This window comes from Zootoca vivipara, chromosome 7 (assembly GCF_965207765.1).
Source record: "Zootoca vivipara chromosome 7, rZooViv2.hap1.1, whole genome shotgun sequence".
Lineage (NCBI taxonomy): Eukaryota > Metazoa > Chordata > Lepidosauria > Squamata > Lacertidae > Zootoca > Zootoca vivipara.
The window spans coordinates 86,182,163-86,197,937 of record NC_142590.1 but is presented as its reverse complement, the minus strand read 5'-3'; the positions used below and the strand labels follow the sequence as shown (position 1 = coordinate 86,197,937).

General features: G+C 41.3%; 1 protein-coding gene across 1 annotated transcript in view; it reads left to right on the top strand.

The window, feature by feature from the left end:
- The window catches only part of CABLES2 (Cdk5 and Abl enzyme substrate 2), a 52,902-nt gene extending 39,399 nt beyond the window's left edge, over positions 1-13,503 (top strand). Inside the window, exons 4-9 of the mRNA XM_035122078.3 lie at positions 306-414; positions 3,011-3,176; positions 5,351-5,454; positions 7,043-7,149; positions 8,355-8,559; positions 9,713-13,503. Coding sequence (XP_034977969.3) covers positions 306-414; positions 3,011-3,176; positions 5,351-5,454; positions 7,043-7,149; positions 8,355-8,559; positions 9,713-9,853 — 832 coding nt within the window. The 3' untranslated portion in view covers positions 9,854-13,503. The remainder of the gene's footprint in view (positions 1-305; positions 415-3,010; positions 3,177-5,350; positions 5,455-7,042; positions 7,150-8,354; positions 8,560-9,712) is intronic.
- Positions 13,504-15,775: the final 2,272 nt, after the last annotated feature.

Genomic DNA, 15,775 nt, shown 5'->3' with positions numbered 1-15,775 from the left:
TGTGTGTGTGTGTGTGTGTGTGTGTAAATAAAGTATGAATTACCCTCGAGTTGAATTACTTTAAAAATAGGAAGATCTCAGGGCCTTTGCTTATATCCCCTTTGCTGGTTCAGTGAGTTTTTATGTCTTGAGCCTTTTAAGAACAAATGTTTATGGCAGCAGAGAAGACGTGGGAATTGGCCTCCTAATCTCTAGCTGTGTTGAGGGGCTTGTTTTTATTTTGTTTGGATTTTTTTTTTTTACTACACAGCTAGGATGAGAAGAAACAGCTTTAATTCCTATCTTGCCTATTCTGCCCTTAACAGTGAACTGAGAATAGAGGGGCAGAAGCAGAGACATCCTTCTGGTGGCGTTTCGGTCTCTACGGAGATGGTGCTAGGAATGGAAGGGGTCGAGCTAGGAGCTGATGGCAAGGTAAGGAGCCTGTTGGCGAACAGTGGGTCTCTTTGCTTGTTTTTGGAAGTTGTGGGGCCTCATCAGTTCCGGTACAAAAATCAAGAGCAAGCCTGGTGGTTTAAGCCCACATGTGCCGTTCATGGTTGCTCATACATCCTCCCGCGGATCCTTCAGCTCTCTCTTGATGCAATTCAGACATACTCTTTTGACTTCTTCTGATACTATTTGGGCCAAGAGTAGCCAACACTGCACCCACACAAGCTGTTGGACTTCCATCAGCCCCAGGCGGCACAGCTAATGAGCCCCATGCTGAAGGAGAGGTATGGAGAAAGTAGAATATCTGAGCAATGCTATGAAACTACGTTGTCATAAGACTTGGGTGGTACTTTTTTTAACTTCCTAGGCCTGTTTAGTTTGATCTCAAAGCATCTCCTCCTGTGAGCAGATGCCAATTCTCTGTTTCGATTCATATATTCTTGTCTTCTTTGTATGCCGGTAAAGGTTGATTGAACTAATTAGAGCTAATGGGAGTTAGAGGACAGCAGCATTTGAAAGGAAGCATGTTGGCAACCTCTGGTCTAGACGTTTGGTTGGTTGCATATGATCATAGGTAAGGTTGTTTAGTACTTTCTGCTTCTCTGGCTGATGGGAAGACTTTTGCATTTATCGGTTTCCACATGGGGAGCACGTGCAGTAATCAGCTTGAGCATGGCAGGAATCCTGTTATTTCACAGCAGTGTCAATTTCCCCAAAAGGAAATGGCATATGGTTTGGAACTTGCAAGGCTCCTCCACACAGCCAGTGAAGCATCTAAATCAGTGTTTCCCAAACTTGGGTCTCCATTTGCGTTTGAACTACAATTCCCATCATCCCTGATCACTCGCCCTGCTAGTTAGGGATGATGGGAACTGTAGTCCAACTACAGATGGAGACCCAAGTTTGGGAAACACTGATCCAGATATTGCAAAACTGTCACCCTGGTGCCCTTCAAAGGTTTTGGGCTACAACTCCCATCAGCACCAATGAGAGTTATACTCCAAAACTCCTGGAGACAGCAGATTGGTGAAGTCTGTGCCCAGACTCTGTTTCTTCCTTCAGGCCCCATCCATGCAGGTGTAGCGAGTTTGGTAGCTAAAAGATAGGATCTGTTAATGTTCAATTAACCAAGTATCATGTTCCCATCAGAGCCCATTGAAGAGGCATCCCTGACTGTTAGTAAAACCAAAGCCCAAGATACGGAGAAATCTCATTTGATCACCAGAACACAGTAATCAATACCTAGTTGATATGGTATTTGTCCAGTGCAATAACACTTTGGTGCATTAGGTTTTGAGAATCCATTTGTGGAGCATTTTGAAAGTTATTCCAGAAAGATGTTAAAAGCAGGAGTTCAGTTCAACCTGAAACTATGTTGTTGTTGTTTAGTCGTTTAGTCGTGTCCGACTCTTCGTGACCCCATGGACCATAGCACGCCAGGCACTCCTGTCTTGCACTGCCTCCAGTAGTTTGGTCAAACTCATGTTCGTAGCTTCGAGAACACTGTCCAACCATCTTGTCCTCTGTCGTCCCCTTCTCCTAGTGCCCTCAATCTTTCCCAACATCAGGGTCTTTTCCAAGGATTCTTCTCTTCTCATGAGGTGGCCAAAGTATTGGAGCCTCAGCTTCACGATCTGTCCTTCCACGGAGCACTCAGGGCTGATTTCCTTAAGAATTGATAGGTTTGATCTTCTAGCAGTCCATGGGACTCTCAAGAGTCTCCTCCAGCACCATAATTCAAAAGCATCAATTCTTCGGCGATCAGCCTTCTTTATGGTCCAGCTCTCACTTCCATACATCACTACTGGGAAAACCATAGCTTTAACTATACGGACCTTTGTCGGCAAGGTGATGTCTCTGCTTTTTAAGATGCTGTCTAGGTTTGTCATTGCTTTTCTCCCAAGAAGCAGGCGTCTTTTAATTTCGTGACTGCTGTCACCATCTGCAGTGATCAAGGAGCCCAAGAAAGTAAAATCTCTCACTGCCTCCATTTCTTCCCCTTCTATTTGCCAGGAGGTGATGGGACCAGTGGCCATGATCTTGGTTTTTTTGATGTTGAGCTTCAGACCATATTTTGCGCTCTCCTCTTTCACCCTCATTAAAAGGTTCTTTAATTCCTCCTCACTTTCTGCCATCAAGGTTGTGTCATCTGCATATCTGAGGTTGTTGAAAGTATAACAGAGCATTAATGTAATCTCTTGTCTCCCTTTCCCCCATTGCTTTTTAGAATTCCGTATGAAAGCTATTAGGTCCTTGGTTGTGTGTGTGTGTGTGTGTGTGTGCGTGTACAATTCATCAGATTTACTCTAACTGTAAACACAGTGAATTGGGGTCCAGCTGATATCTGCAGAAATGGCAGCTATTTGTTTTTTAAATAGCTCTCCAGTTCTCCCCAAACTATCGGTTGCATTTAAGACATAGCAGTTAAACTGAGATAGACTGTGTCTTCAGAGTTGATTCTAAGGGGCTTCCTATCACAAGAGAAGAAATTTTAAACTTGCAGTCCGGTGTTCAAAAGATCCCTGCAAAAATCACAAGGTGACTATGCTAACGTTAATTGGGACTGGCTATCTTGCAGGTTGTGTCTTACGCAAAGTTCTTGTATCCGACGAACGCTCTTGTTGGCCGCAAAAATGATGTCCATGGTCCTGTCCCTGTGTGCCGAGCCTCCATTCTGCGGAGTACTGGCGGATCAAGATACAAAACTCCAACAGCCAAAACAATACCTTCCACAGCAGATATTGGTAAACACCATGTGACTCCTCTATGCCCTTCTGTTGTCCTTCTGTGCTGACATTGTTTTTTTAAAAAAAGCAAAGGTGATGATGAAATACTGTCAGCAATATGTTTTGATTGGCCAAAATGAGATTAAGAGGAATCAGAATATAAATTCCATTTAGAGAATTTGAATTCCATTTAGAGTATGTTAGAGAATTCGGAGCTTTCAAGGGTTCAAGGCCCTTTGTCATTAATAGTAGTAGCATTAGCAGTAATGAATAGTAGTATTAATAGAATGCCTTTAGTGTACATGATACTTTAGAATAATGAGCATGGGAAGGACAGGTCCTTGCTCAGAAGATATACAGTCCCATCTCACAATCTCCACTTGTATTCTGCCTTTCCAAACTAGTTTTCTGCCCATCTCACTGCCTGGTTCATGCGCATGTTTTCAACCAATTGTTGTTAAGGAAGAATGGATAACTGGACTCCTTCAGCAAGAAAGATGGGATAGAAGTTATTATTGTTGTTGTTATTGTTGTTGTTTAGGCGTTTAGTCGTGTCCGACTCTTCGTGATTATTATTATTATTATTATTATTATTATTATTATTACCACCACCACCATCAATTTTGTGCAAAGTCAGACAAACAGACCAATCTGCTGAATTTCTCCCATCGTTAATATTATTTTTTAGTTATTCATTTAATAATTCCAAGAAGTTCCCAGGGCAGTGTTCCCTCAACAAGGGCTACAGACTTGTATTTTTATAATAAAAAGGGTAACAATTTCAAAAAGCAAAACTCTGCCTAGAGAAGATACCAGCTTCCATGCCCCTGCAGGAAATGTTCAGGCATGCTGAATATACACAAAGCCGCTCTTAAACCAATTTAATCAGATTTCCTTGTGGTTGAATGGAATATTTCAGTCCTAGATGTTGCTTAATTTCAGCACTGAAATATCAGGACCATCTAAAAAGAACTATTTATTTGGGCTTCATAACCATATGTAGGCATAAGGATACAGGCAAGACATTTTCTGAGAATCAGGGCAATGCCTTAAATGGGTCTTATAAGAATCTGGGCAGAGTGCCAACAACTTTACTGCAGTACTGAGCTGGCATTTAATAAATATCCTATCCAGCCAACATTCGGCTTTTGCAAACTTTTTCAAAAGTCCTAATTTATGAATGCCACCTTTTGAATTTGAAACTAGGAAGCCAGTTCCACTTAAGATGCAAAGACAGTTATGGAAATATAACCGAGCTCAATAGGAAAAACATGCAATATATAATGCTTCTATTCAGGATTTTAGACACGCCTTCTTTCAGGATATGCCATTCCTTCTAGTTTCCATTTGCCCTCCCTTCAAGTTGTCAGCATTCTGTGCCCAGTAAGGCCCCACCTGCCCTATATATATATTTAAAGCCGTATCATACCACTTCAAACAGTAACGGCTTTCCTCAAAGAATCCTGGGAACTGTAGTTTGTTAAGGGTGCTGAAACTTATTGGAATGCCCCATTGCAGTTCCCAGAATTCCCAGGGAAGAGGGGTTGGCTGTTGAACCAGTTTGGGAATTATAGCTCTGGGAGGGGAATAGGGGTCTCCCAGGGGCGGCGCATCCTGCTTCACTCCGAGGCAAAATGGGACAGTGTCGCCCTGCCCTGCTGCCACTCCTGCCGCAGCCTCCCTTACTTATATGGGTTGCAAGTTCTCACAGAGATCTCGCGAGATCTTGCAGAGTGCTCATGTTGAGATTCCTGGGCCTGTGAAATTGTTAGTAATGCTGCCATGCAGGGATGTGTTTTTTATGTTTGTTCTACGTATCGGAGCTTCTAAATATAGAGGGTTTATTATTCATCACAGTGCAGAAACAAGCTAGACTTTGGGTTGAAGTGGTACAGCTTGGGATTGTTCCATCTAATGATCTGCTCTGATAAATGGGTTCATTTATCCGCGTGGATAAAGTCTTCTTGAATGCTAGTATTTTGTTTCCTAAAACCTTCCTTGGTTGTTACCTGAACTTTCTCGAAACCACTTCTTCACAGAAAATGCTTTAAATTGAGCTATAGAATTTGTTCCCACATGATGTAGTGATGACCACTTAGAAAGGCTTTATTGCATGTTTTTTTCACCTTTAAAGCTCTCCTTTACTGTGCCAGTGAACTCCTAGTACATTTCTTTTCTTTTATTTTTTCTAGGAAATGAAGTTGGCGAGTTAGCAGAGTACAACCCCAATCTCCTGGAAGATCCTCAATGGCCCTGTGGGAAGCACAAACGTGTCCTCATCTTTGCATCGTACATGGTACGAAGCTGGTGTAGAGCAAATTAATTCGCAAATAAGGCATTGTAGTCGTAGTGTAGTACAGATCCTGGGTTCTGGCTTCGTATGACCCCGGTGCAAATAAAAATGTCTCCTTTTCCAAATTTTGCATGTTTCATTTAAATTTGGAATTATAGCCATCCATCAATAAACATTCCTCGGGCAGCTTCCACACAAGATTAAAAATACAATATATCCTGTTTTCTGTGTGGGGGTGTGATGCAAGTTATAAATACAAGTGAGAGGTGGTGCTTATTCTATTCTTCTGGAAGCACAATGTAGCTTTCACTCCTTAGCTGTCTACACTAGCTGTTGTGGGAGGTGGTGTCAGCATTCTTGTCTCGATGACGCAAGGCTGAGCAGGTGATTGATTGATTTTTAATCATTTTTTTAAATTTTTAAAAAATCTATTATTTATTTATTTGCTGAATCACCTTGGTGTGAATTTACCAAGTGGCTTTGGGCAAGCCACAATTCTTCAGAGTTTCCTCTTCAACCCAATCTCCAGTATAGGAATAATAGTGATCTGCCATAACAAGATTGTTGCAAGGATTGCTGAGAATGTGTATGAAGTATTTTAAACACATTAAAGGTGAACACAAACGCTAAGTACGGTATTTCCAGTTCTTAGAGGTACACACTGGGGGATCCTTAATCATGTGTGGCTCCTGACCTTTCCAGGGGTATTTGACAGGTCACTATTGGAGAACAGGTGGTAGACTAGACAGAGTCCTTGTCTAATCCAGCAAGTAAATCCTAATGAACTCAAAAGTCCCACATTTCATCTAGCCAATTATACGGGCTTGAAGTGAACTGTTGCTTCACTGCATCAAAAGGCCAAGGCTTCGCCACTTTCCTTCACTCTCCAGTTAACCTCTAACATTACCTTCTAGGCTCCTTGGGAGTTTGCTAATAGTCCCTAGGGCGTGCTGCTGTAGAGAAAACCTGTTCAAGTTCCCAGTCCTTCACCACTCTTGAAGTGCCAAGTATTACAGGATTAAGAGATTACCGAAGAGCTTTGAAAACCTTCTGTCCTCGGAGAGATTAAACTTTTATCATTGAGGATTCTGCAGCGATGGCCTAGATACAGGAGTACTTGGCTGTAATCCTGTACAAGGGCAAATGATGGTTAATAGCAGAAACTTCCCATAGCAGGATACCATCTCAAGCAGCCATCGTGCTCTGAAGATGTGGTGTGGCTTGAAGCCAAGCTTTCAACTCTGCTGAGATCATCTGCAGTCCGGCCTAGAAATGTGTGGAAGACAAGACTTCCTCTATCTTGTCTCTAACAAGACAGAGGCGAATAGCCAAAACCCAGGCTCATGGGCTCTTGGTCACAGAAGAAGGCTGTGCATCTTGTTAAAAAAGATGTTCAGTGCTGAGAGTTGTGATAGAGCTAGTTGGGATGAGAGAGTTAGAAGGAGACCTTCTAAGCACCACCTAGTTTGCCCCTTACTGTAGATTAGTTTCTCATGGAGACACTTTGAATCCTTAATCATATTCTCAGTCTCTTTCAGTAAAGGCAGCGTAAGGATCTGTAAACCCTTTTCCTTTTTTATTTTTGTTTTAGACCACAGTAATAGAATACGTGAAACCATCGGACCTTAAGAAGGATATGAATGAGACCTTTAAAGAGAAGTTTCCTCACATCAAGCTGACGCTAAGCAAAATCAGAAGGTAAATTAAAACAGGGATAGTAAAGACGATACTCAGGAGAGGGCATTACTGTGTTTCTAAACCACTTTGAAACATGGTTCTTTCCTCCCAAACAGAAATTAATATATATTATTAAAATACTTTCAGACCACTCTTATGTAGGTTTCCTCAGGTGTATCCCAATACGTTCACTGGGACTTTGTCCCAAGTAAGTGTGCCACAGTGACCTCATATAAACTTGGCTTGACATCTTGCGCCATAACTTGTCAAGATCCTATTAGAAAGCAGTGTATGATGCTGGGGTGTGATATAATTGTTCTGTGGGTGATAGGAACTCCTTGATCATTGAAATCAGGGGTGTAAAAGAAGAAGAGGAGTTTGGATTTGATACCCCGCTTTATCACTACCCTAAGGAGTCTCAAATTGGCTGACAATCTCATTTCCCTTCCTCCCCCACAACAAACACTGTGAGGTGAGTGAGGCTGAGAGACTTCAGAGAAGTGTGACTAGCCCAAGCTGCATGTGGAGGAGCGGGGACACGAACCCTGTTCACCAGATTACAAGTCTACTCCTCTTAACCACTACACCACACTGGCTCTCAGGCATGGTTGCCCAGAAAGGAGTATGTACCCCTCAAGCTGAAAAAGTTTCCGACCCCTGAGCTGGGAAGGAGGCGGTTCTTGATTTTGTGTCTCCCTTCCTCTTCCCATTTGGGTTAACACTCCTTTGGGCACCTGAAGATCGCTACTTGGTCACACCGCATCCCCCACCTTTCCACTGATAAAGAGCCATGCATGTTCTTTCCTCAACCCCGAAGCCTTCAAACAGCCACTCTTCCAAGAAGAAACACTGCAGTCCTAAGCAGCTTCTCACTGCTGCAGCTATTTACCCATATCCTCGCTCAGCGCCTACCTGCAAGATTAGAATGAGTTCTCCTTTCTCCAGATGCAAATCAAGTCAGAGAGGACTCTTCAATTAATGCAGTTGTGTGTTTGCAATTCAATGCATATGTTGCTTGATCCACATCACGATGGATGTGTGCAAAACCAAACCCTCTTCTTCCTCCTCTTAAGCATACAAGCATCAGCTACCTTCTGCAGCGTACACAGGCCATCTGACAAAAAGCAGAAATGAGAATTCAAGAATTAAGAGTCTTGTTTCCTAAGCTGTGGCAACCTATATATATATATATATATATATTTCTTCCCCTCTTTCTGTGCCCACAGTTTAAAGAGGGAGATGCGGAACCTGAGTATGGAATGCAACATGGAGCCAGTAACTGTGTCCATGGCTTATGTTTACTTCGAAAAGCTTGTCCTGCAAGGCAAGCTCAACAAACAGAACCGAAAACTGTGTGCTGGTGCTTGTGTGCTGCTTGCAGCCAAGATTAGTAGTGATCTCAAGAAACACGAGGTCAAACACCTTATAGATGTAAGTATAGCCAGAATAATGTCCAAGAGTGTCCAGACCCCTGGAAATGCTGATGCTTGCAAGTCACATTGTTTTCTAAAGCTATGAATATGATTTTTGAATGAAAACATGTAGGCTTGTACCCTTTTGACAGCAGAGATGCTTCAGGGAGGATTGGCAGGGGGTGGGGAGAGAAACTTGCACCTTTTTCATGTGTCTGGAATGTCAACTCTGCAGTAGAAAGGTAAGAGTCATATCTTACTCTTCTCAGGGGAGAGATGGAGAGGAGTGCAACCCTGCTTGATCTCTTGGCAGCTTTTTAATACCGTTGACCACGGCTCAGGCACTCAGGGTTGGGGACACTACTTCAGTGGTTCTGCTCCTACCTCCGAGGCCATTTCCATAATGCAGTTATTAGAGGACCCTTGTTTGATGCCATGGGAGCGGTTGGCAAAGGGTTCTATCTTGTCCCCTGTGCTATTCAGCACCTAACTGAAACCATTGGGAGCTTTTATCAGGAGATTTGGAGCGGGGTGTCATGTAAATCTCTCAGTTGTATCTGTGGCTATGGCTGGTTCACCAACTGGAAGCTCTTTTGGACTTAGATGGCATGGCCACTGTACCCCATGGTCTCGTACCTTCCAGAGTAGATTGCTGCAATCTATGTGGGGCTGCCCAACGTGGAAACTTCAACTGGTCCAAAATGCAGCAAGCAGGTTACTGGCCAAGTTTTCATGTAGAACTCAAATAACCCCTGTTCTAAAACAGCGGCAGAGATTGCAAGTTTGTTTTCAGACCCAGTTCAAGTTGCTTACATTCTTGTTTAAAGTCCTAAATGACTTGGGTTGCAAGTATCCAAAAGACAACCTCCTTACCTACAGACTCTTTCAGGTGTTAAACTGAATTTTAATGTTGTATCTTTAAATTGTCATAATCTGCTCCAGGATTTGCCCTTAGGGCAGGTAAGGTATCTAATATAATAATAGTGCCACACCAGCTTTTACTTCTAGCCCTAGCCACCACTAGCCCCCCCCCCAAAGGTTGCACACAAAAGAATGTGGCCCTCAGGTTGAAAAAGATTGGTGATGGCCAAAATGCCATTAAACATCTGCAAAACATACTAATCTGTAGCAACCAGCTCATGTCCTGTTTTACTGGTTTTATGTCCTTACAGAAGTTAGAAGAAAGATTCAGATTCAACAGAAGGGATCTCATTGGATTTGAATTTACCGTACTTGTGGCTTTGGAACTAGCCCTCTACCTTCCAGACAACCAAGTGTTACCTCACTTCCGACGTCTTACACAGCAACCCTAGCCAAAGCTGCATTCTAGCAGAAGTGCCAGTACTTAGAGGCTGATTTTTTGGTGTTGGCATCTGGTCCTTTCCCGTGCCACAATATTGAACAATGTTGTGTATATACCCGACATGAAGACTGCAGTGGGATTTTTGTGGAGCTACCAAGATGGTGCAGACACCACAGATTCCATGTGTGAGAAGTGGCAGAAGTGAGGAGACGTTGAACTTTGGACACTAAAGCACAAATGGTTTGCCGCCAGTTGCCACAAATGCTGCTGGTCATACCTAATTTACCTTCCCACCCACCCCATTCCCTCCACCCCGGATATAATCTGTTCTTCCCTCCAAGTATTGCTACTTTTTCATTTCCTTAAACTTTTATCATTCTCCCCCCACACCCCTTCCTTGAATCTAAAAGAGCATCATTTCCATTCCAAAACGTCATATGCTTCCAATAGCATTTCTGAGAATTCTTACATTTTAAAACCATGGAAGCTTGTCTTCTTCTTTGGGGGGGGGGCAGGTGCGGGACAGAAAGAAAGACGTGCCTAAGACTTAGCTGGGCTGGTACCAGTCAGTCTCTCGCTCTGTTTTTGTTGCTTAGTGGCAAATTCTGAACTTAAACAGCAATTTATCCTTTTGCCTTTGTTCACCTTGTTGCTATAAGGAAATAATTCCATTGTACCTCCACTATCATTTCCAGAAAAGATGTATATTTGAAAACAATATTCTACTTGGTTCAATGATTTAAAAAACTTTTCTTTTTTATTGAAACATTTCCCAAACATTGCACTTGTTGATCAAGGCAGCTATAGCAAAACAATTTCCATTTTATCTTGTCCTTCAGAGTGTGACTGAGGGCCCTTTGATTTTTATGATGGTAATTTGGTCTTGTAGCTCCCAAAGGTGGCATCCTTTTGTCACAGCTTTGCTGTAGGCTAGAATGATGAACTGTTTTATTTATAAACAATGTATTCCATGTATTGTCTTTCCTGTGTGCTCTTGACGAGTGTGTGTGTCTCAGCTTGTGCAGCTGTCATTTTCTAAATTAAGCCGGAGAGACTAAAAAGGCATGTCTGACTTCAATAATCTTTTGTATATAAAAAAAAAACCAATAGAAAAATTGGTTCTTCCAAGCTTTTTGCCACTGTGATGGTTCTCATGAACCTGACTTTTCATTGCACATTCAGACAGCCAAACTCATTGAGGTTAATATCCAACACAGTGGCGTTGATAAAAATGATACAACTTCTACCACTGTTAGCCAGATGTTTTTGGCTTAACCATCCAGATGTTGAGGATGAACAACATTAACTTCTTGTGCTGTAACAGAAAAGTTGACGGCTGCTGAGTTTCTTTTCTAAGCAATATTGTGATACAAGTCAAAGAGTGTGTGTGTGTGTGTGTGTGTGTGTGTGTGTGTGTGTGTGTGATACTTGCCAGGGAACAAAATTAATATTCTTGGATGTTGTTATTTGATATGTTCATAGATTTATGTATTTTTAACTGTGATTTTGGCCAGTTCTATACATCATGCAGAATGAAATAGTAGACAAAGATAGCAGAATTGTGGACTGTACCAGTGCAGACACGGAATAATATTTTCAAGCACATAGTACACCCCATTGTGTAGTAAACCAGCACACTTGTGAAAAGCCATGTACAGTATAAAGTGTTCTTCCTGATGTGCTCTTTTATTAAATACAGGGAGTTTCTCACACAAGAGATCATTCAAAGATTAATAGCTACCACCGCAGCTGCAGTCTGAAGTGGTATAGTCCACAATTCTTAATATCTCTGCCTGTAGGATTCTCTCAAAAATGTTTAAGTCAAGAGGGCTATATGACTTCCAGTACCCAGAATGCCATAAATTGTAACTTGGGTATATGTATTGAGTAGCCACGAAACAAACCAGAGAAGGGGAGAGAGAATAGCAAAGTTTGGTGCTAGAAACATTTGAAAAAGGGTGTGCAGTGTTCAATGCCAAACTCCAGATAAGATTTGTACATGAAGAGACCTTCTTTGGCTTTTTGGTCCCTGTTTCTAGCACCTATGCATGAATATAAAACCATTTGGATAAATATTTTAGTTAAGGCCAGCTTGATGTCACTGAAATTGCAGCAAACATAGTTAAGAACATTTCTCTGACCAAGGCTTGAGTGTTAATACATCTAGCTATAATAACACCAGTCATAGTTATAGCATCTTTTTGTATAATGTAGTACAAGGAGCTATATAGCTTACTAACTAGTGCTGTTCAAAATGTGAGCTGTAGTATGCTTATTTCGCAGTAAATTTTGCCAGTGCAGGACAACATCCTAACTGTTCCCAAGATAAAGTTTAGAAATGGCTTCACAGAGTGTTAGAACATTTAATCCTCTCCCTGAAACTGATTTTTTTTTAAAAAAAACTGTCCATCTTGTATCATGAACACAATTGACTTGTATTAACACACTGTGTTTGAGTTGAAATAGTTGCCAACATCCCCACCCCCCCAGTTGCCAACATCCCCCCCCAGCTGAAGCAATCATTACCTTGTCCAACCAAAAACAGGGGTGATGAAGTGAGAAGTAGATTGATTCTTTGGGGATATATTTGAGCTTCTGGAGGCTGTAAATTTCCAATATGACGTGTGTGAATTTTGTCTTTTGGATAATGTATTATCATATATTTAATTTGCACAGAATATTATTCAGGCTGTGGGGCAGAAAGATAAATTATTTTGCATGTTTTAAGGCTTGATCTTCACTCAGAGCATGTTCATTGTTCTGAATACCCAAGGGAAAGTGCATGGGTGCATCAGTTCTGTTAGTGAACTGGATTTATAATTCTTCAAAGTAGTGAGTTCTAGGAAGAAGACTAGATCAAGATCTGGACTCCGTTTTCCTCTCATCTCTGCACAAATGTACCTACAGATAACAGCTGGCCCATGTGTTAAGCAAAGGATTACCAGCACCATTTTATCATATATAGTGTATGTGTTTGTATTAAGCCTTCAAAGATGTCCAAGGTCCAGCATCATATACATAACTCAAGAGAAATGTTTTTTTCAAGAGACCTAAAGATGAAGAACTGAGTCTCAAATTGTCCATTTGAACTTTACTTGTATGTTGAGAATCTTATTGCTGTGACTTAACCTGATTAGAAACAATTTGGCTCTTGAATCCTGTTGTGTATGTGAATTGAGGGGTGGGGTGAAAGGTTGCTGTTTGCATTTTCTTACCTTTATCTTTTTGGTTCATATTCTCAATCAGCTAAGCCTCTTTGTGTTCCTTTTTCATGCAAAAGCTGCCACTGTGTGGTAAAAATTATTATTACAACCAAACATAGATTCACTGTAAAATCCCAGGCTTTCGTTGGAGAGAGATACTAGTCTCTTTAACAGTTGATGTTTAAATTATGTAATCTTATGTAAATAATGGTGCTTGTCTACCTTCAGCCCAAGAAAACACTCTGGACTGAAGTTTGTATATTTATGTACAGAATATTTTTGTGCTGTCGTAAATTTTAAGTTCCTGCTTTGTATATTGTCTGATTATGTTCTTCCAAGGAAATGAATGAATTTGTTAATAAGATGCTGTGTAATTGAATGTTTTGATACCCATTTTATAACCAAGCACACCTGAAGATATTTCAGGTTAGTGTCATAAATATTCCTTTAAAAAACAGTTTGCATGCCTTTTTCTTCTTTTCCCCTCCACCTATGGTAGCTAAATAAATAAATAAATGGACTACTATGGGGGAAATGACTAGATTTTGGAACAAATACCAGAGATACAAATATTTGTTCCCTTGTGGTGGGTTACCTAGAATTCCAAATAACCAGCTGCGCTCAGAGTTTTCTTACACATTCCTCCGTTTTTTACAGAGATGAACAGATTTCAATTGACACAATTTGTGGCAACACTTAGAAAAATGTAAACAAAAGAAGGCTATAACATTCACATTTTTTCTGCTATATTTGTGCTTTTTAGTGAAACTTCAAATTACAAGTTTGCAAATTTGTAGTTTTTTTAAGCACATGCCATGAACTTGTAAAGTAAGAATTTTATGTTTAAAAATCCACCAGTATAAAATATACTTTGCATTATTCTAGATTTAGTAGTGTTGGAAGTTGGCACACTTACTTTAGCACAAAGTTTCCCAACTTGGTGCCCTCCAGATGTTTTGGACTAAAACTCCTATCCTCCCCGGCTATTGGCCATTCTGCTGGAATTGCAGTCCACATCTGAGCTAGCCCTGCGTTGGCATATCTAGTCTACAGTACCAGAGTACAGTGTTTCTAATTTTCGCAGTGTTCTAATGATTTCCTGAGGCCAAAATGCCACTAAAGCCTGCTGTTATTGCTTCATTTGAATTTTTTGGCAGTTTGATACAGATGTAAAAGTAAACTACATAATAATTATTTTGTAGTAAATATTTGAAACAAAGCTCAGTTCTGATGGGTTTGAAGAAAACTTCATGTATGTAAGCATGATAAATTAGTTACACATTTCATTCCTCAGCTGATGAGAAGTTGACTCTTCTCAGCAGCTGTATAAATAGAAAAAAAAATCCACAAATAGCTCCTTACGACTGTTCCAATTATAAGTACAAACAGGGCATCTGTTTCAGTGCCTGCCTTTTTATGCCAGTTGATCAGCGATATATTTAGATATTTAGATAAGTGACCAGAGTTGCCCATTCAAAATGTTGCAGAAGCAACCAGCTTGAGAAGGCTTGGGAGCACAACAATTGCAACCCTTATTATATGTCTTTCTATAAATGCCTGCCTTTGCAGATAGTTTTTTTTAAGGATCTGCCTATAGTAATGGGGGGGGGGGTTTTGCTATTGCTTTTTCTGGACTAGCTAGAGCTCTGCTTTCGTAATGTTGGGGTCCAGATAGAAAAATAGTCTCTGGATCAAGGATCTTGCCATGTAGCATTGCATCCATTATTTTTATTCAATTAACAAAAAAACTTTTGGTTTAACATCCGGCAATGCAGCATTGAGCTAATGCACTGTGGCAAATTTAAAACGGCAGCTTGAAGTTACCAAGTATGGAAGTTGCAGGACAAGTGTCAGCCCTAGCAGGCCATGCTTAGCGGGTGGATTTCTAGGCCCAGTATCTGTCCCAAGAATGCTGTATCCCGAATTTTTCATATAAGAGGTTGTTGTTTAGTCGTGTCCGACTCTTCGTGACCCCATGGACCATAGCACGCCAGGCACTCCTGTCTTCAACTGCCTCCCACAGTTTGGTCAAACTCATGTTCGTAGCTTCGAGAACACTGTCCAACCATCTTGTCCTCTGACGTCCCCTTCTCCTAGTGCCCTCAATCTTTCCCAACATCAGGGTCTTTTCCAAGGATTCTTCTCATGAGGTGGCCAAAGTATTGGAGCCTCAGCTTCACGATCTGTCCTTCCAGGGAGCACTCAGGGCTGATTTCCTTAAGAATGGATAGGTTTGATCTTCTTGCAGTCCATGGGACTCTCAAGAGTCTCCTCCAGCACCATAATTCAAAAGCATCAATTCTTCGGCGATCAGCCTTCTTTATGGTCCAGCTCTCACTTCCATACATCACTAATGGGAAAACCATAGCTTTAACTATACGGACCTTTGTCGGCAAGGTGGTGTCTCTGCTTTTTCAGATGCTGTCTAGGTTTGTCATTGCTTTTCTCCCAAGAAGCAGGCGTCTTTTAATTTCGTGACTGCTGTCACCATCTGCAGTGATCAAGGAGCCCAAGAAGGTAAAATCTCTCACTGCCTCCATTTCTTCCCCTTCTATTTGCCAGGAGGTGATGGGACCAGTGGCCATGATCTTGGTTTTTTTGATGTTGAGCTTCAGACCATATTTTGCGCTCTCCTCTTTCACCCTCATTAAAAGGTTCTTTAATTCCTCCTCGCTTTCTGCCATCAAGGTTGTGTCATCTGCATATCTGAGGTTGTTGATATTTCTTCC